The sequence below is a fragment of the Ochotona curzoniae genome, unplaced genomic scaffold (assembly GCF_017591425.1).
Source record: "Ochotona curzoniae isolate NIBS_2020 unplaced genomic scaffold, NIBS_Ocur_1.0 contig_3332, whole genome shotgun sequence".
Lineage (NCBI taxonomy): Eukaryota > Metazoa > Chordata > Mammalia > Lagomorpha > Ochotonidae > Ochotona > Ochotona curzoniae.
In genome coordinates, this window is record NW_024465816.1 from 7,710,220 (window position 1) to 7,731,265 (window position 21,046).

General features: G+C 49.4%; 1 protein-coding gene across 1 annotated transcript in view; it reads left to right on the forward strand.

Annotated features, from left to right (window-relative positions):
* SPATA13 (spermatogenesis associated 13) overlaps window positions 1–21,046 on the forward strand; it is a 128,373-nt gene that overhangs the window by 54,771 nt on the left and 52,556 nt on the right. The window contains exons 2-3 of the mRNA XM_040979876.1: window positions 1,265–2,992; window positions 19,835–20,200. Coding sequence (XP_040835810.1) covers window positions 1,412–2,992; window positions 19,835–20,200 — 1,947 coding nt within the window. The 5' untranslated portion in view covers window positions 1,265–1,411. The remainder of the gene's footprint in view (window positions 1–1,264; window positions 2,993–19,834; window positions 20,201–21,046) is intronic.

Below are 21,046 nucleotides of genomic sequence, written 5' to 3' on the forward strand. Positions count from 1 at the left end.
GCCCAGGACTGAGGTGCGCCTAGCCTAAGCAGTGGTGATGATGGAGTTTGAGATAAAGGTTTTTGTTGTCTTCTGATTGGTCGGTTCCGTTTAAATGAGTCTGGGGGCGGCTACTCACAGTGGGAACTTTTGGCACCACCTTGCAGACAGGTGTCTTGGACGTAGACAGACAATGGAAGAACAAGGTCAAGGTGGAAGGAAAAGCATGGACAAAGATACTTCCCGGAAAGGGCATGAACACAGGTGAACGGGGGGTAGGGCAAGGACTCAGGTGTGTGAGGGGAGGAGGGAAGAGCACCGTGTCCCGTGTGTCACTCGAGTTCTTGTGTCTTGCCGTCCTCCCGTCTGTCCATTCGCTGGCCAGTCAATCTCACCAGCACTGTTTCCTTCACAAAGCCTGTCGCTCAGGCTTTCGTTCCTGGTCCCTGCTGCCCAAGGTCACTGCCATTACAGGCAGTGTGTCTTTATCATCCTGGGAAATCTTCCCCTGCTTGGACAGGGAGCAGCTGGCATCCTAGTCCCTGGCACTGGCATAGATGGTGCATTAGCTGTATTGAATGTGATCCAGGCTGGCTTTTCTCCGAAACACATACAGAGAAGGACAGACAGAGTTAGAGAAACCTGTTGCTTCACTCTCCAGATGAGCTCAACAGCTGCAGCTGGGCTGATCCAAATCCAGAAGCCAGGAGTTTTTTTGTTTTTGTTTTTGTTTTTCTCCCAGGTCTGCCATTATGGTACAGGGGGTCCAAAGACTTGGGCCAGCTTCTGCACCTTTCCCAGGCACATTAGCAGGAAGCTGGATCGATTGTGGAGTAGCAAGAACTACACCCAGGACCCACATGCCGTGCTAGCACTGCAGGAGAGAGCTTAGCGTGCTCTGCCATGGTCCCTGCTGGTCCCCTCAGGCTGACTTTCTAACGTGACCTAACTTGAAATAGGGTTGGGAGGACGTTGAAAAGTCGTTGCATCTCAAATCAAGACAAGACAGTCTTGCTTATACAATGCCTTGGTGTATTCACTCTGGTGTTTGCAAATGTTTCACTTAAACCGCTTTGCACTCAGGATTTTGCCTTCCTACTGTATGCACAGCTCCTATGTCTTTTCAACTTACTGTGACATGAATCGGGGCGGCGGGGCGGGGGAGGTGTGTGTGAAATTCGTTTTAAGGCAGCTCTTATGTGATCAGCCCTTTCGCTTCTGCTGGTGATTGATAAGCAAGGTAGAGAGGGCTGTGTATAAGACGTTCTTGTGTTTTCTGCAGCAGGTGTCGATCTCCTCTGAGGAGCCGGATGCGCCCAGCAGGTGTGCAAGCCAATCTGATGGCCTCGGAGATGAGGGGCCGGCGGACTCATACGTACGCGGGGGTCTGAGCCTCGCTGCCCGGTGGCCGCGGGAGCCCTGTCCCAAGAACATGACTACGGCCCAGAACGGCCATGGGCCAACGGCGGCCATCACCTGCTCCGCCTCGGACTCCCGGGATCCCAGCACCGGGGCGAGCCAGAACGGGGCGTGCGGCGCGGATGCGGAAGCGCAGGGTGCCAAGCTCAGCCCCTCCAAGCTCGTGCGCCTCTTCTCCATGAGTCGGAAGAGAATGAACGCTCATGCCGAGAGACCCCGCTCCATGGTCCTGGTGGGAAACTCCTCGACGTGGAACGCTCTGGCCTCCTTCCGGAAAATGGGATCCTTCAAGAAGCTCAAGTCCTCGGTCCTGCAGGGGATTCAAAACCGAGAAGGGTCAGATCCCTGGAAGGAGGAGGCTGCAGAACGCGACTCAGCCAAAGCCCTCGCCAATGGCGCTGTGCCGGGAGGCCCGGCTGGCAGGTGCTCCTTGTCCACCCTGGCAACGGAGCCCCTCAAGACTGGGGACGGCTGCGGGTCGGACTGCTCGGACCCCGAGGACGCGGACGATGCCTTCCAGCGAAGCACCCACCGCTCCCGCAGCATCCGCAGGGCCTACGGCCTGGGCCGCATCAGCTTATTGGACGCAGAGAAGCCCCAGGATTCCCAGCACCCCGGCCGACCCCTGTCCCCGATCCTCCAGGAACCTGCCCTTTGCGAAATCCTATTGAAGGACTCCGAGAACGACAGCATTGCCTACCGCAGAAGCAAGAGCACGGATAACCTGAGTTTCCTAAGGAAGAGCTCCTTCAAGCGCAAGTCTGCCTCCAACCTGGCCGATCTGCGCGCCGCCGCTGCGCACGACAAGCCGCAGGTGCCGCAGCGGACCCTCAGCAGCTCCTCCACCGACTCGGACAAACTCGGCGGCTCCGAGAGAAGGACCAAACGTTGGAGGAGCCCCATCAGAGCCATGGACTTGGACCGAGTCCTGAAATTTGTGAGCAACGTGACGGACGCTGCTTGGAAGAGAGAAGGCCCTAAAGGCGCTGCCCCTGCCCCTGCCGAGGCCCACCCGAGGCTCGGGCTGCACAGCCGGCTGCACGACGACTACTCCCGCCGGGTGTCCAGCTGCACAGAGCCCGACCGGCGGTGCGCGGCGTCGCCCGTGCGCAGCGTGCCTGCGTCCTTCCCTGCTGCCACCTGTCACGATGCCCGAATAGACGTTGACACGGCTGTGTTCCCCCTGGAAGCCCAGAGCTCATGCCCCCCGGAGAGGAATGGCCCCCGCACCAGCAGCAGCGCCTCGTCCAGTCCTCTGGCCTCAGAGTTGTCCAGCCAAGATGCCGGGGAACCACGCTCTGGCAGCCGGTTCACCTTTGAGTCGGAGCAGCCTCCCACCCCTCTGAGGCCCACCACGCCCAAACCCCCTAGCCCTCAGAGCCCAGGAGCGCTCAGCTATCCCAGCAACCTCAGTGTGCTGTCTCTGAGTTCGGTGGAAAGTGAAGGAAAAGCTGAGGACCCTGCTCAACGCGAGGCAGGGCCTGCCACCTGCCAGGATTCCATGCCAACCACTGCGGGCATTGATGAAGACAGCCAGGACAGTGGCTCTGGGAGCCACCCTCCGCTGAGTCCCGTGGAAAAGAAGGAGGAGCAGGTAAGGGCCTGGGCACTTCCTGCAAAGGACGTGGCTGTGGCAGGGGAGGCTCCCGAGCCGCTCGGGGACTGCTGGGTGTGCCAGGCTCCTGGTATCACAGTGGTTAGGGGGAAGGGGAGTTATCGCCGTTTCCAAAGTTCATGTGCTTTTGAAGTGAGTTCCTCTCTGTGTAACTTCTTGGAAACGGCGTTATGACTCCATTCTTTCAGGAGACTTCCCCAGCAACCACTCTTCGCTGGATTATACAGGGAGCGAGAGCGGAAGACCTCCTCCGCTCCACACAGCTCTTAGGCACTTCTGGAAACAGTCTTTATTACCCGTTGTCTTTCTTCTTTAATATTTTGAGCAGTTGCTCTGCCTTTTGGAACAGACATGTAAATGAACTTGTTTGTGTTAAGAGAATGATCTGTTCTGCTTCTGTTTGCTTTCCTGGAAGTGCGTCAGGCCCGGGCAGTCTGGTCCCCGGCAACCCCTGAATGGCGCTTGTTCGGAGAGGTTTGTACGACGGCTTGGGCTTGACGAGTGACCGTCCAGTGATATATACAAACTAAGAAGCCAGGACGGCCCGATTGCTGGCCTCTGCTGCGGAGTTATGCAGGCGGTAGAACTTCTCCAGGGAGACCTAGAGTGCAGAACTGTGTCAGGGAACGTTTGGCAAGTTCAGACCAGCAGGGTGGTGGATCCCTGAAGAGTCTTTGCTCAGAGGCCTGGGCAGCAGAAGTGGGACATGGTCACTCTGAAGCTAAGCTCTTCTGGAGGTCTCAAGAATGTTCGTGAATGTTCTAGAAGGTTCTTTATGGGGTAAGGATAAGATCTGACTTTCCTTCAATTATGACAGCGTTTTATTCCCGAGTGTGTATGTAGTATATGCATGCAAGATTTAGCATCTGGCTTAGCCTGTGTGTGTGTGTGTGCGCACTGTTCATGATTCCATATGATTTTGTTTCTCCCCACAAGGAGAAGAAAGAGAGAGAAAGCGGTACAAACGGTGACCCTGAAATTCAGCACATTTGCCTCGAGATGTTTATTACATTTTAAAGTTGCATCCATTTCCTTGACATGATCGTAAGTGGATCAGTGTAAATGTCAAGGAAATAAAATGTAAGTGTCACGGTGATTTCCTACAATTTGCACCTTCCGTGTTGGGGCTCATCCCTGTTGCTTGCAGGGAAGTACAGCCCGCAGCCTTAATTCCATTTCCTGTAAGCTTTTTGAAGCCCCTCACATGATAATTCATTTTCACTTATAAGGGAGAATATTTTTTATGTGGAACCATTTGTTTTTAGCATGCTTCCTTAAAATGACAAAATAATCTTTGAAAAAATCATCAGCGGTTTAAGACTCAGTATTACTGACAACTTTTATGTTGTCTTAAAGTCTTTTGGCACTTTTATCTATCAAGTCCGTTCTACATCTGCCACCTAGTGGTGAGCTTTCTTGAAACAATGTGTTAGCTGAAAAGGCAGTTAGTTAAAAAATGCAGTTTACTCGTTGGCCATGCTGCCTGTTCCCAATAGACATACAAGCATGGCAGTTTAGAGTCCTGTTGCTAGTTTCCGAGTGGGACTTTGCCCTTCACTCGTGCAGTGGATGGCTCTTTTGTTTAATTAATTTAAATATTTGAATTTAATTGAACTATTTTAACTGTTTAACTATCTTCCATCTGCTAGTTCTCCCCCCACGTGCCTATAGTAGTAGTCTTGGTTGGGGCTGGGTGAAGCCAGGAGTCCAAAGCTCCATCTAGGTCTCCCATGTGGGTAGCAAGACCAAGCATTTGGCTATCACCTGCTGCCTGCATGGGTGCACAGCACCAGGAAGCTGGAATCAGAAGCAGAGCTGGGATGCAGATGCTCCCAGCAGCATCGTGACTGCTGTGTCCAATGTCCGCCCCTACATAGCTCTGCTAAATGACAAGAACCAGCTATGGTTCCCAGGTTGTCACATCTGCTTTCCATCCACCTCCCTGCTGATGGCCTAGGAAAGCAATGGAGAGCATCCCTTTTGCTTGGACCCCAGTCACCCACACGGAAGACTCAGAGAAAACTCCTGGCTCCTGACCTATCCCCTAGCCATTTCAGCCACCTGGGCAGTGAGCCAGTGGATGCGAGAGTCTTACTCTGCAACTCTGTCTTTCAGATACAAAAATAAATCTTTAAACCAGAAACAGTTCTATCCCTTTCCAGGGAACCTTGGTGAGCTGTATCTTTGGGTACATATTTCTAGTTTCATTGGCCCTGACTGTGACTTTAAATTGTTGCTAATGTTGGCAAACTTAGCAAAAGCTTAAATTTCTCATGGCCTTGACCTTCTCAAGGGTGAAATGGGAAATCTCTTTATCCGCCTGGGAGGATGGTAAGAACCATGAAGTTATCCACATTGAGCTCTTAACCTAGCATTCTAACACGGGCTGCCACTGTCCACTTGCATCGTCTTTCGATCCTTGATTGACAAGACTTCTTAAGACATGAATGAGTTAAGGCCAGTTGTTTTTTTTTTCCAAAACTCTTTTTTTTTTTTTATGATAGTCTTGAGGACATGGAGTTCTTCAATTTGATTGTTATCCCACTCATTTTTAAAAATGCATGAAGAGTTGTTGTGCAATGAGGCATTGAAGCGATCATGCAGTGATGGGTCGTCCCAAATGTGTTGAGCCTCTAGCAGCTGTCTGTGCTAAGACACACGGCAATGCCAGAGTGTAAATGGGAGCCTAGACATGTCTAAGCCACAGGAGGGCAGGGCCAGATGCATTGAATGCCACACAGGAGGCAAAAGCAAAGCGCTGTGGATTTCAGAGGAGCTGCAGTTCTCATCCAAGCATTGGCCGCACCAGGGCAACTGAATCCGATTTGAAGAAGTCGGATGTCTACAGGTAGTTATGAATGGGACAGTGGGACCCCTCGGTGGGATGCAGGAGCTTGGACAGTGTTGTAGAGATACTCCGCGATCAGACAAGGAGGTAGTCATTTCACTTGATTTAGGATAATAACCCCAGGTGAGGTGGAGCTATTTGGGGTTGGCATTGTGGTACAGTGGATAGTCACCAGCTGGGAGCCCAACACAATGGTATAGCAATTTAATCATCTGCCTGTGGCATCAGCATTTATTATGGGCACTGGTTCTGATCCTGGCTACTCCACTTCCTATCTAGTTCCCTGCTTGTGGCTTGGGAAAGCAGTAGAGGATGGCCCAAAGCCTTGGATCCCAGCACCTGCATGGGAGACCCAAAAGAAGCTCCTGGCTTCTGGTTTCAGATCAGCTCAGCTCTAGCTATTGCAGCTGTTTGGGCAGTGAATTAGCAGATGGAAGATTTTTTCCTCTGTCATTCCCTTTCTTTGTAACTCCAACTTTGAAGTTAAAAAAATGTTTTTTAATCTTAAAAATGATAAAATGAAGTCACCACCTGAAATTTCAGCTACTTCATGTCTAGGTTACTCTGCCTCTGACCTGACTCCTTGGTTCCTGGGAAAGCAGTGAACATAGCACAGGTGCTGGGCCCCTGGACTCACGTGGGAGACCCAGTTGAGGCTCCTGTTTCCTGGCTTTGGTCTGGCCCAGCCTCAATCATTGTAGCCATTTAGGGAATTAGGCAGTGGATGGAAGATCTCTCCCTCCTGTCTTTCCGTCTCTTCCTCTTTCTCTGTAACTCTTTCAAATAGGCAGATATTGTTTTAAAAAGTGAGGCGATGAGGATCTGAACTGCAAGGGCAGAGGTAAGGAAGCCGCACAAGTGGCCAGCACTGAATGGTCCAGCCACGTGCAACTAACAGTCACGCCATTGTCCACACCTGCTGTGTGCCAGACATAGAGAAAACGAAGGGTTAAATGAGAGAGCGCCAGCCATCCCTCCCTCCCCCTCGTGGGTTCATAGTCTAATTGGTAGACTGGCACGCATCCAGGCGGTTTGCGCTCTGAGATAAGTGCCACTCCTGAGAACACGCAGTGCCATGGGAGCACCACGCAGGGATTAGTAACTGCAGGTGAAAAGCAACCAGAGCTGGAGGGGGCAGAGCGGAAGCGGATCTAACGGAGTGGAGCTGGGGACCCCCGGGGTCACCGCGAATGGCATGGCCTTCCAAGGCAGGAGGCCAGCACTGCAGCTCGGCTGCTCAGTAGTTCTCCACCTCTGCTACAACTCCTGCACTCCTGCAAGTGATGGTGCTAAGTTCTTGTCGCGTAGAGTGCTGGTGGAGAGTAAATACAGTGAGGGCCCAGTGTTGTGGCACAGCGGTTAAGCCTGCAGTGCCCGAATTCAAGTTCCACTGTTGCATCCAAGCCAGCTCCCCGCTCACGTGCCCCTGGAGGTAGCAATGATGCCTCAGCTCCTTGCCTGCCACTCACGTGGCACACCCAGTGGAGCTCCTGGCTCCGGGTTTCTCATTGCTTTGGCCAGTTGGAAAGTGAACCGGTGGATGTAAGATCTGATTCTCTGTCCCTCTCCCATCTGCATACATCTCTCTCTCTCAAATAAAAAGGAGTAGATCCACTGTTCTGCTGTATCTCTTTCATTCTCTGGAATCAGACAGCACTGTTGGCATTCTGAGAATGTGGACCTCTGCCTGAAGGGGCACACTGTTCCCGGGAAGGGGCCTGGGGGAACGTGCAGAGACTCCAGTCCCTTCGTTGGAGAGCAAAAGCAAGAGGCTCTGCATTGACAAATGGGGAAATGGAAAGGAGCTGGCAGTCGTGCGCCCCGTCTGTAGTCAGGGAGCACACGTCGTCCAGAGGGCTGCACGAGGCTGCCGGTGCAGGGAGGTCTGTCTGTGCTCACTTTCTTGTCGATGTGGTTGTCCAGAAGAATGGATCTCAGGTTGAAATTTGAAATGGCTTGGATGAAAAGTATATCCCAGGGCCCGGAGCAGTGGTTGAACTGGCTAATCCTCCCCCTCCAAGTGTGAGGATCCCATATGGGCGCTGGCTCTACTTCCAGTCCAGCTCCCTGCCCGTGGCCTGGGAAAGCAGCAGAGGATGGCCAAATCCTGGGGACCCTGCATGCGTGCGGGAGACCTGGAAGAAGATCCTGGCTCCTGGCTCCAGATTAGCTCAGATCTGGCCATTGGGACCATTTTGGGGGAATGAACCAGCAGATGGAAGATCTTTCTCTGTGTCTCTCCTTCTCTATAAATCTGCCTTTCCAATAAAAAAAAGAATACATCTTTAAAAAAAAAAAAAAGGAAAAGGAAGAAAGAAAAATACATCCCACAGATTTGGATAAGGCCAGGTATTGGTTGTTGAGCATCTCAACCCCAGAAATATTAATGAGTCCTCCAAGGAAATGACTTTGACCTAGTTTCAAATTCAACTGCTTTGATTCAGCAGGCAGCAACAGTTAAAAACAAGGATATCAGAAAATGTTGGGGTGGTATCTGTGTCCCTGAAAAAGGAACAGTTGAGCAGGCTGATCGCGTGAGATCCAGAAGTTGTTCTGGCTACAGAAAAAAGATTATGTCAGGCACAGTGGTATAGCAAGCCAATCCTCCAGCTGCAGGGCAGGCATCCCGTAGACCCATCAGGTCTAAGTGCAGCTACTCCACTTTTTTAAAACGTTATTTTTATTTATTTACTTCTCATTTATTTTTATTGGAAAGGCACTGGCTGCTCTGCTTGTGACCCAAGTCCTTACTAATGCTCAGGAAAGCAATGGAGGATGTCCTAAGGCCTTGGGTCCCTGCACCCACGTGAGAGACCCGGAAGGAGCTCCTGGCTCCCAGCTTCAGACTGGCCCAGCTCTGGTTATTGTGGCCATTTTGGAGGGTGAACCAGCGGATGGAAGAGTTCTCTCTCGGTCTTTCCTTCTCTTCCTGTGATTCTGACTTCCAAGTTAGAGAAAAATACATAAATCTTAAAAAAAAAAGAACTCAGTTATACCTTGTGGTGTTTTAATAATGCAAAAATTTATTGATTACACACTTGTGGATAAATAAAAACAACATAGAAAAATCAAATAAACAAAGTGGCGCATACAACCCTCAGCCCCAAGGTGGCAGGCAAGTGTCCTTGGAGTGACTGCCGTTCTTCGGGATTGCAGGGTGCTGACTCTAACTTGGTTGGAGTTGCATGGCAGGAGGAGTGGGTGATAAGGTCGGTCTGATAGGTCAGGCTGTGATTGGGGAGAGCCTGTCTTGGGCCTGTGGGTTTGGACTTTGCCCTGCAGACAGTGGGAAGCCAGAGACTGTATTGCAGCAGGAATGGCCATGGCTGAGGTCGGCCATTGCGAGGCTGGGGTGGGATGACCACTGGAGAGACATGTCCTCAGTCCTTGTGTCCAGGGGTTAGAGATGTGTGCTCAGGCTGTGAATATGGCGGGAGGGGGTTCCACAATTATTGAATATTTCATTTAAAGATTTTTTTGTTTGTGATTTTGCATTTATGGAAGGGGCAGAGTGAGCCCCTACCCAGGGGGCCACAGTCCCAGATGAGCACAGCAGCAGGTGCCTGGCCAAGGCCAGGGTCTCAGTCTGAGTCTCCTATGGGTGGGCAAGGACCCAGCCGCTTCAGCCATTGCGTGCCTCCTCCCAAGGTAATGGGAATTATATTTTTTTAAATATTTATGTCTTTTTATTGGAAAGGCAGATATACAGAGAGGAGGAGACAGAAAGATCTTGTGTCCACTGATTCACTCCCCAAGTGGCCGTAACAACTGGAGCTGAGCCAATCTGAAGCCAGGAGCCAGGAGCTTCCTCAAGGTCTCCCACTCGGATGCAGGGTCCCAAGACCTTGGGCCATCTTTGACTGCTTTCCCAGGCCACAGGCAGGGAGCTGGATGGGAAGCAGGACCGCTGGGTTTAGAACCGGCACCCATATGGGATCCCGGCGTAGTATAGGTGAGGACTTTAGCCGCTATGCTACACATCAGGCTCAAATGGGGAGGTTTAAATTTGTGTTTGGATATTGGTGGGACAAAGAGATCAAATATGATGGGAGATTGGAAGATCTCTTGCATTGGCATATCAATAGGCAAACAAGCCACCAACAGGTTCTCCTGGAAAGAAAAAGGGAAGGATCCATGAATATTGATTTATTGATTTATTTATTCATTTATTTATTCATTCACTCCTTCATTTATTTGAAAGACAGAGTTTATGGGGAGAGGAAGAGACAGACAGCAATCTTTCATCTACTGGTTCACTCCTCAAAGTAGCCACAGTGGCCGGGGCTGGCCGCAATCCCGGGAGACTAGGGTCCCCAAGAGCACTGGGGGCCATGGCCCAAGCACTGGGGCCATCTTCACTGCTTTCTTGGGCCCATTAGCAGAGAGCTGGATTGGAAATGGAGCAGCCAGGACTCCAGTGGGCATTCATATGGGGTGCTGGAATGGTGGGTTGTGCCACAACACTGACCCTGGGGCTAAGGCTGGGGAGGAGGATTCCTGAATATTCCCGCTGGTAAACAGAGGCTAACATCAGACCTACTTTGAGTTTGAATGGACTGTGGAGTTTTACAGTGGTGATAGATGATAGTGCATAAATAATGAAAGCTCGAAGGTGCTTATGAATCAGATCCACAACACAGTTTAGACTATGAGTTATCGAGGCATCATTCTTTTTTATTTAACAGGCAAAGAGCTTCCATCTGCAGGTCACTCCCCAAATGCTCACGGCAGCCAGGGCTGAGACCAGGAGCCCGGAACTCAAACACAGTCTCCCACATGTGGGAAGGGACCCAACCGCGTGAGGCGTCAGCTGCTGTGTCCCAGGGTGCACATTAGCAGGATGATGGATTGGAAGCAGAGGTGCAGGAGCATACACCCAGAACTTCGCCATGGATGCAGGAGTCGCAAGTGGTGATTTAACCATTATGCCAAATACCCATCCCTATACATTACCCATGAGGTTGCCCGTTGGCCAGAGTGAGATATGAAGCATTCTGGTGTGTAGAGATGATCCACAAACAGAAGATGATGTGTATGGATGGAAATAAAGGCAGTGATCCCCAGAAAGTCCGCCCAAGATTTTCGCAGCAGTCTAAGAGGTATAAATTCCACAACAAATCCATCCATTGTAAATACACCGCTTAATTCATTTTAGGAATATGCCAAGGACAAACACTTCCATCACCGTGAACAGGCCCCCTGCTCCCATCCAAGACCAGGCAACCGTTGATCTGCCTGATGCCTCCATCCTTTTTGTTAAGTAAATGATCAGGAGCCTGTGTAAATTCATGTTGTACAGGTGTTACTGCTGGTTTTAAAGCCTTTTACCGCCACGGAAGGAAACCTCCTGTCCATTTTCAGTCCCTTCCTGTTTTCAGTCCCAGCCCCGGATCCATGGCGTTTACCTTTCGGACATTTCATGGAGACAGAATCCTGCCTTTTGCGTTCTCTGAGCCTGTTGCTTCCGAGGTTCAGAATGTGTCGTCAGTGCTTTGTTCCCTTTCCTGGCTGAACACTGTCTTGTGTAGGTAGACTGCATTTTGCTTATCCATTCAGTTGATGTATACTGAGTTTGCATCTTTGGGTTCTTAGGAATAATAGTGCAGTCCTTGAAAAGCTATATGATTCATTTATCTCAGGTAGATAACCTTGGAATGGAATTGCTGGGTCATGTGATAACTGGCTTTTGTTTTTGCTTGTTTGTTTGAGTTATCCAAAAAGTATTTTCTGGGCTTGATGCAATGGCTGAAGTGGCTAATCCTCTGCCTACCAGTGCCAACATCCCATATGAGTGCAGGCGTGTGTCCTGGCCACTCCACTTCAGATCCAGCTCCCTGCTTGTGGCCTGGGAAAGCAGTAGAGGATGATCCAAACTCTTGGGACCCAGCACCCACATGGGAGATGCTAAGAAGGCTCCTGGCTCATGGCTTCAAACTGGCTCAGCTCTGACCGTTGCAGCCATTTGGGGAGTACACCGGTGGATGGGAGATCTTTCTCTCTGCTCTGTAAATCTCTATAAATCTGCCTTTCCAATAAAAATAAATTAATTTTAAAAATTAGTTTCCTGAATGACTGTACTTTCTTTTAGATTCTCCCCTGCAGGGCCTACGGATTCCATCTACACATCCTTGCTTTTAATTAGCACTAGCAATATTACAAACTCTAGCCCTTCATGATGTATTGTCATGTTTCATTTGGGTCTTGGTTTGCCTTTCCTTAATGACTACTGAAGTTGAGTATCTTTTCAAGTGCTTCTTAGTAACGCGCCTATCTTACTTGGTGAAGCGTCTGTTCAAATTTTTAACTCATAATTTTGTTGCATCCTTTGTCTTCTTAGGAAATGTGGATTTCCTTATTCTATTGTGGTTGTAGATTCTTTATCATCCTTGTGATATACCAGGATCCCCAGAGGAACTGAACCAATAAACAGACAGACAGGCAGATGCAAGGATAGTTGAGGTTTATTATAAGAATTGGGTGATGCAATCATGGAGGCTGCACGTCACAATCGGCCACCTGCCAGCTGCACACCCAATGTGTGTAGAAGAGCCAGTGTGAGTCTAGGGGTGTGAGACAGTCACGGGGGAGTGGAACGCAGGTGAAAGTACTGGAGGCCGATGGCCCAGAACCAGGAGCTGGGTATTCCCAATCCTGGGACAAGGCCAAGGTCCCAGCTGCAGAGGAGGGAATTCCACTTCCTGCGTCTCTTGTTCTCTCTGTGCCTTGCTGGGTTGGATGTCGCCTGTCTGCCCTCACTTGGGACATAGGACATCTTTCCTCGGGACACGGATTCCCGTGCAAGTCTCTTCCAGAAAGAGCTCTCACACGCACAGCAACGCTTTGGCGGGATTCCTCTGCCAAGTGGGACAGTGTGGATTTCACCATCACCCATTCTTTGCCTCACAGGCTTGCTGGGCTTTTCGTTTTTTTGAATAATGGATTTCAAGGAACAGAAGTTTCCAGTATTGTTGAAAATCCAGTCACCAGTTCTGTGTGAGTTTGGTGTCAGAGCTGAGAAATCTTTGCCCGTGCCAAGGTCACAGCAGTTTTCTCCTAAGGTTATATTTTAGAAGTTTTAGGATTTCTGGCCCTTATTTTTAAGGAGATGTTCCATTTATAGTGATCTTTAATAATACGTGAGAGTTAATTTTGTTTGTTGTTTTCCATATAGACTTCTTTTGTTGGACTGCTCATGGTTTTTATGCCACAGAAAGTGAAAGTTGTCTGCTACTCCACTAAGCTCTCAGTCATTCTCTATGGCAAGGAAGTTCTAGAAGTTCAATCACAAAATCGCAATTGTTGTGACCAAGATCATTTTCAGATGCTCTTTATGCTTTAATGTGTACCTTTCTTCTGCATTTAGCCTTTTGTTACACTCTGCCATGACCATCTGTGTTTTTATAAGATGCCCTGGGGTAGATGTGCAATAGCTGGTCTCCCTCTTGGAGTGCTTTTTTGTGCAGTGAGAAGGGAGTTACAGTTGGTTATCATATGCACAGGTACCGAGTCTTTTTGGCTTGACAAAGCATAGATTAAAACTATGTGGTTAAAAATTACATCTGTACTGAATATGTTTTTTTCTTGTCACGAAAAAACATGTGTACAGTCTACCACATGTTTACATAGCAATGACATCACATTAGGGTTATAAGTAATCTGATTTAAAGCATATGGATATGATTAGGGTTTATGAAAATGCTGCATCATTTTATGTTAGCAATTTGAATTAACGAAGATAAGGCTATCTGGAGCTATCTGGAGCCAACTTCTATGTAAGTTTTAGGGTTTTTTTTCTGGGGTTTTTATGTCTTTGTTTTGTTTGTTTCTCCCTGCAGGAGAAAAAATCCTAAAGAGGAAAAGAATCTCTTGCAGGACTCTTAAATCATAAAAATTCAGATCATGAGTGTAAATATGAAAGTAGCTTTTTACTTGAACAATGGAACAATTTTCTGATTTTTGAAAATGAATTTCCACTTGCTTTGAAAAGAGCAAGTGCTTCTGACTACTGAGTGATGCTTCTTTTCCAGTGGAAAGTTTTACAGTATTTCTGAATGGGTAGGCAACATTTGACAAGTCATGGGATTCTGTAAGCTTGAAAACAACCTCTGGGATGGTTTCAAAACTTGTAAACTTTAAAAGAAAGTTAAACATACACATAGATTTCTACCTTTCCAACAGCTCATTTCTAGAATAATTTTTCACTAGTGAAATGTCACTAAATAGGATTTTTGCTTTAAAAACAATAAGGTAGGGGAAGACAGAAGCACAAGCCTGTGAGCCAGCTTGCTTGGAAATCACCGTGCAAGGTTTGGACCCTGGATGCAGCAGTGAGGCCACTCAGTTGGGAGATGCACTTCCCACATTTCTTTGTGTCCGGGCTGGAGTCTCATCTTGCCTCCCAAATCCCAACGCGCTGCTAATGTGCGCCATTAACAGGTGATGGTTTTAGTTGTGTTTCTGCTACCCACACATGAAACCTGGACAGTGTATATTGGTCCTGGCTTTGGGAACATGGTAGGCGTTTGGAAAGCAGATGGGCATTCTCTCATTGCCAATCATTTATTATCAGCTATAAATTGTGTACGATGTCGTATTAAGGCTCTGTATATTGAGCTGTCTAAAGTTTGTGAGGAGTGAACGCCGTGGCACACAGGATAAGGCTGCCACTCGGGACATGTCCTGTGTCAGTGTGACAAGTTGGAGTCCTGGCTGCTCTGCTTCCCATCCAGCCCGCTGTTCATGAGCAGCGGCCATGGCTAAGGCGCTGGAGCCCCTGCTGCCACCCCTGTGGAAGGACTAGATGGATGGCTAGCTAGCTGGATAGCTCCTACTGTTACAGCCATCTGGGAAGCGAATCAGCAGACAGAAGGCCTCTCTGTCTCTCACAGAGAGAAAATACAGTTTATGATGTAACTAGAAAAAACATAGAACTGATATCATAGAATATTCACTAACATCCTCTCATTTTCTTTCTTGAAAAATAAATCGTGCGGAGAATTTAGCCTTGGTTTCTTGCACCAAAGTGGCAGGAGCAGGTGTGTGGCACAGGGGATGAAGGACAGGCATCCCTTGGGGTCCTAATTCATTTCACACATTTAAACATGTGATTCTGGGAAGATATCTGTAGGGTTTTACCTGACTGCCCTGAGCACCTTTTTGTCACTTCCTGGCCTCTCCTCCACAAACACCCCCACCCCTCGCCTTCTTCTGCAGGAATGCCACCGGGTGCCATCTGCCTTCTGCACATGTGTATGCCAAAGAACGTGCCTGGCAACAGAAAGGGCGGGAGTTTTTAAATCAGGCAGGTGGAGAAGCCCCTCCCCTTTCTGGTTCCGTGTAAGGGAGCTAGCCGTTTATGTTTGTTTTAGCTGCAGTGTTTCTATCAGCTGGAGTGAACAGTACCTGCTTGCCTCCTGGCGTGATAGTGAAGGTTAAGCGAGGTAATGCACACCTTGTGAGCATGCTGCAAGTGTTCAGAAATCACAGCTCTCCTTGCCATCCTTGTTGTAGCCCTCTCTGCATTCATGCGCCAATGGGTTCCCGCCCTTCCCTTGCTGTAACCGTTCCTGAAACCTTACATGATCTAGGACCCTGGAGCTTTGGGTCGGTCAGGGCGGACAGCTTATTAATATGCATCTTCAGAAACCCCAAGGTCCTTCTGAGTCTCTTTGCCTTCCTTCCCCCTCCCCCCAAATCTTCTTCACAAGGCATATTTAAATTTCCTGGCTGGTAGCATTTTCTTCTGAATCGCCTCTTGGAACGAATGCATCATTTCCCAGGGCTGTTGCTCAGGACACTCCGTGTTTGGTTCCCTCGTGGGTCTCGAGGACAGCAGTGTCAGTCAGTTGCAGGTGTCTGCGGGGCCTCACGGGAGGATCTGCCACCTGTTCCAGCTGCAGGTGGCTGCCGGCCACCACCTTGTCCCTGGGCTCTGCCCCCCACCTCCCACCCCACCGCTGCTCTCCTGGCTTTCCTCCTTTTGTGCTGGTCTGTGTCTACTTCTCTCTTAGTGTACAAGGACCCCAGCTGTTGAGTTAGGGACCACCTGATCCAGGGTGACTGCATTTTCACCTGATTACAACTGCAAAGACCCAGTCTCCAAATAAAACCATACTCATGGGTACCCCAGGCAAAGATTTCCTCCTGTTTTTACCAGTGAACACAATTTACCCCGTAACACTTGCGCTTTGCTCCTTTATACGGACTGTAGGTCAGGCTTCTGAGTGCATAGATGGGAAATCCAATTATTTATATGAACTTTTTTCTTTTCTTCCTCCTTGGGTAAATTATCTGCTTGTCTATGTTTTGTTTTGTTTTTTAAATGGCTTGAAGGGTCTAACCAGGGATGTCTAGTCTCTCCTGGCTCCCTATTTTTGTAAAATGAACAAAGAAATCTCCTAGAGGAAGAAAATCGGCCATACTGACCAGGGAAAAGTGCCCGAACACACCCAGAAAATCAAGAGTTAAAGAAACCAGTGACTCCACCAAAAAGTCTGTTTACAAACGTTTATGACTTGGGTGTGAATTAGCCACTGAAGTTCCCAGAGCCCAGAGTGGCCTGGAGCCAAGATTGCTGGGTTGGACGAGGTTGGGGCTCCGGGATGGCCACGCAGGGCCCTGACTGTGGGGTTTGAAAGGCAGGGGAGACTCCTGAGAGCAATGGACATGGTGCACTGCCTGTTCCTGCAGTGTGTCTGTGGGGCGCCGCTGCCCGTGGCCGAGTCCCAGGTAGGTTCAACACGGAGTGGAGGCTGACTATGTGTATATGGGGGCGGGGGCGGGCAGTGTGTGAAGGTCAAGAGAACCACAGACAGTAGTTGAAGTTTTTCCCCCAAAACCTTAGTTTCAGGATATCCGTTCAGGTTTATTTGATAAACGGGCTAACTCCCTTCTTCTGCTGGAGTAGCTGATCATCCAAAGGGTCCCCTGCCCTCACCCCCTCCTGCCTTTTCCCTCTCTCTCTGCTTTCACAAAGAATGAAATGGACGTTTCAGCTCTCAGGATTTCCCTGTCAAGTGAGTTTTGTAATCCTTAGATCATTCAGGGCTCTTTATGGAAGGTGTTTTCTCCTTGCGTGTCCTTGGCAGGACTCTGTAAATACGGAACTTGGAGGTTTGGCAGGTGTTCCGGGGCAGGGGCAGTCGCTGATGCTGAGGCCTGATGTGTTACAGGACTGGTTCCCTGCTTGGTCCCCAGCTGCGTGTGGCTTCTCTGGGGGGCATACCTACCTTACCCAGCCTGGGTCGCCTCTGGGGTACTTCCGCATTTCAGCATCAGCTGGTAGGGGGAGGGGGAAGCAAGCTACAGGTTGTATAATGGCAAAAAGGAAAAAGAAATGAAAAGCAAATCACTGTGTCTAAGTCTGCGAGCAGTTAGACTCCCCCCCGCTTGTCATTTTGCTGTGCTTGTTCTAGCACGCTGCTTCTGGACCTCCATGCATTCTGATCGTAGAAACCAAAGTTTTCTCACCGTGTACTCAAGTTGTCTGTGCTATTTGATGTAACCACTTATTTAAGTCATCTGTAATAATCTGTTTCACAGGTAGTGTAGAAAATATGAAGTGTTCTATGATTTGCTGCTTTACCATGGAGGTACAGTTCTTGGGGAGCTGTGATAACTGAAAAATGACAATTAGCAAAGGAAAAGACAAGTTTGTGTGTGTGTGTGTGAGAGAGAGAGAGAGAGTGAGTGTGTGTGTGTGTGTGTGTGTGTGTGTGTGTCCACAGGCAGTGTGACTCAAAACATAGAATTTGAGGGTTGTGTACCATCTTCTTAGTGGAAGGGACAGCAGAGAAGGGAACTTAGAACTTTCAGGGCAGGTAAATGAATGGGGCTTAGGGGAGGAAGTGAAGATGGGGGAGCTTTGCCTTAGTGTTCCCCAAGGGCCCCTCCTCTCCTCCTGGCCCCAGGAAACTCCCAGGAGAGGATTCAGGATGGTGGAGATCTTGGAAGGCCCTGCTTCTAGGCAGATAGCCGAGTTCAGAGGGTATGCGGACAAAGCTTGTTCTCAAGTGCTTCAGCTCAAAAGAATTTGCGTATCACAGAGACATACTGCAGGCTCCTTCAGGCCCTGGCAATTGGTAGATAAGATGGCAGGGTGAGTGGAGGTTTCTGGGGCCTCACCAGGGTTTGTGTGTGTGCTGGGGGCAGCTCTGAACTGCCACCGGCAGGCCAGCTGTCTCCAGTCGCTGTCACCAGCAACTGGCTGTGTCTCCCTAGGCAAGTTAGTTAGCTCTCTTCTTCAGGACGTCGTCTTCTTAGTTTGAAAAATGAGTGGATTGGAGCAGAATGTCTTTAAATCTCTCCCACTTCCTTGTGTCTTAATCAGCTTTTATCATGTTCCCTAGTGTTCACGGGGCTTGGTTCCAGGGTCCCTGGGGATACCAGTCCTTGGTTACTTGTCCCTCATGTAAACTTACAGCCTTCTATACACACTATACGGCTTACGGCACCTCTCGATTACTTATGCTACCTAGCCCTGTGTGAGTAGTTGGCTTTTTATATTGGTTGGAGAAATAAAGACAAGAAAACAGTCTATGTTCAATAGTTATTTTTTCCAAATATTTTCCAATTTTTACTTAATTTACTTCGATGTGTTTTTGTTGAGACATCTGAGTTCTCTGGATAGCTTTGATCCACACATGCGGAACTCGTGGATGTGGAATGCTGGCTTAGGGAATGATTGAACACATAGGACTGGAAATCAGAAAGCTGAGTTGCAGATCTCTGTTATGGACAGGAGGCGTGGCTTCTCGGGCCTTGGCCACGCCCAGCCAGGGCCACCTGCAGGTGCCCTTCCTGCCTGTCCTGCCGCTGTACACATTCTGTCTCCATGGTTATCCTGATTGTCCTTCCTGTACCTGTGGCCTGACAACTTTTTGTTTTGTTTGTTTATATTGTTAAATCAGGAATGAGGGGAGGAACTGCAACCACCCAGACTGCCTCTCCGGCGCCTTGCTGTGCCTGTGACGGCCTCTGGTGCCACGGGTCTCTGTACTTTCCTGTGGGAACTGATAACTCAAGCCGGGGCTCCCACGCGGATGGCAGGAACCCAGCCCCGGCTCCCCTGGCCCAGTCTTTTGAAAGTGGAAATGAACCTCAGCTATCATACCTTTGCTGTGATTGCACTGTACTTAGACAAGCCTGTCCCCAACCTGAACAGCTGCAGAACCAAGGCACAGGATGTAAGCCACTTGCCTGGGGCTACAGAGCTAGCTTAGGGCTGGGACGCACAAGTCTGCCCCATTCTAAGCCTCAGGATTGGCCATCGTGTTGCCTCTGAGATTATTTGAAAAAACGAGACAATTTGCCTCGTGTAGGATCATCATACACTCTTGGGCTGTGGGATTGTTCGGTGCAAAATCCGGGACCCAGGGAGGTGAGCTGTGCCTTGCCCAAGCTCCTGCAGCCAGTGGGAAGCCGGAGCTGTCTGAACCCTAGCCCATTGCTCAACCCCATCACATTGCTGCTTCAAGGCTGTCTGCTCAAGCCCCAGGTCCCAGCTTCGCATTGTTGGGTCCTATAGCTCTGGACTTAATCTGCTTAAGGTGCCTTCTATTTTTAAGTTGTACACAGTATTGAAAGAAGACACCTCGGTGCAGCGATGGGTAGCATTACACGTTGATTCTTTCTCCTGGCAGGCCTGCTGGCCCTGCAAGCTATGGTTATGCGTTTGGAGGGAGATGCCGCCCGTAGCTGCAAGCTCATTTGATTAACTCACTTACTTTCCCATCAGCTTTTATTGACGCGCATCATCGTCACTCACCAGTTGCCATAATTTATGATTTTAACTCAGCCCGAAATGGTTACGTTGGTCCATTATGTTGTTTGTGCCTTGGCTTTCTATTACACAAATAACTGCTGTAAATAAAAAAAGGAAATAGAGAAAGCCAAGGAGGGGGATGGGGGGATCTGTTCTTTGCTGATACCTTCCTAGATATTGGAGCTCACCTAACTTGTTCGCCTTTGAAAAGGTTGTTACTGATGACAGCTGGAGGCGAGGTTCATCCCAGGATGAGGAAAAGCCGGATGCTCAGAGAGTCCCCCGGCGGCGCTGGGGCTCCGGGAGGCGCTCCCGGCCGAGGCCGCTCTCCGACTATGGCCAGCTGGCCAGCCGAAGCTCGTCCATCCCCGAAGACGCGGTCGCTGCGAGCCCCCAGGGTGAGGACTGTGTGGATGGGGACGGCGCAGCCAGCGTGACCTCCTCCAGGCCTGCAGACCAGAGCGCTCCAGCGGCCCACGCCAAGGGCGCCCGGAGAAGGCGCCCCATTTCCGTGATAGGAGGGGTCAGCTTCTATGGGAACAACCAGACAGAGGAAATCGAGAATCTTCTCACACAAGTAAGACCTGGTGGGCTCCCACCAGCGAGCCCCTCCAGCTTCCTGGGCTTTGTTCTCCTGCCACGCGCGCTAAACAGGAAGCTGCCTTTGCTTTTTTCTCCCTTCCTGGAGGATGACGCGCTCACGCCGCTGCTCACAGCCTCTTCTGTCTGACCTGAAACACGTGCCTGTCTGCAGACTAACTCCTCACATCTGGACCCCTCTTACTAATCTCTCTTGCCTGGGATCTCCAATGGGTGAATCTAGTTTGCTGCTTGTTCCTCAACTCTCCCAGGTCTTAACCTGGGGGAGGTGAGAAGGGTATCTCTCATGAGCTTCCTGGAAAGGAAAAAAAAAAATCTTTAAAAAGAAAGTACTGTCCATCATTGTTAAAATGTAAAGAAAAGGAAAAAGAAAGGGGGAAAGCGACTATTTTGGGGGGACTATGTTTTTGAGTTGCATCTTTGCAGCTGGTTTGACAGTAAACACTTACTATTGATCCCTCGGTATATTTTAGTTGTTCAACAAGGACTTATTCCTCTGCAGTTGGAGGAAACAAACCACTTAATTTTAAATGGTCTGTCCCGGAGACGTTGGTGCTAACACCCTGGCCGCAGGCAGATGTTCACAGAGCAGCATTCGGGAAGTATGTGTGCTCTGTTGAATTTTTCAATCCTGCTGGCTGGTGCTGTATATTCCCTTAAAAGGGGCAGCCTTGTATGAGCCTGGGATGGCATGCATCCCCTTTCCCCATGAGCCCCAACACGATGCCTTGTCCATAGCAAGCATTCAACAACTCTCATTCAATTCCACTGCGTTTGCATTTTTAAAGTAAAAACAGATGAAGTTGAAGACACCATGCAATCT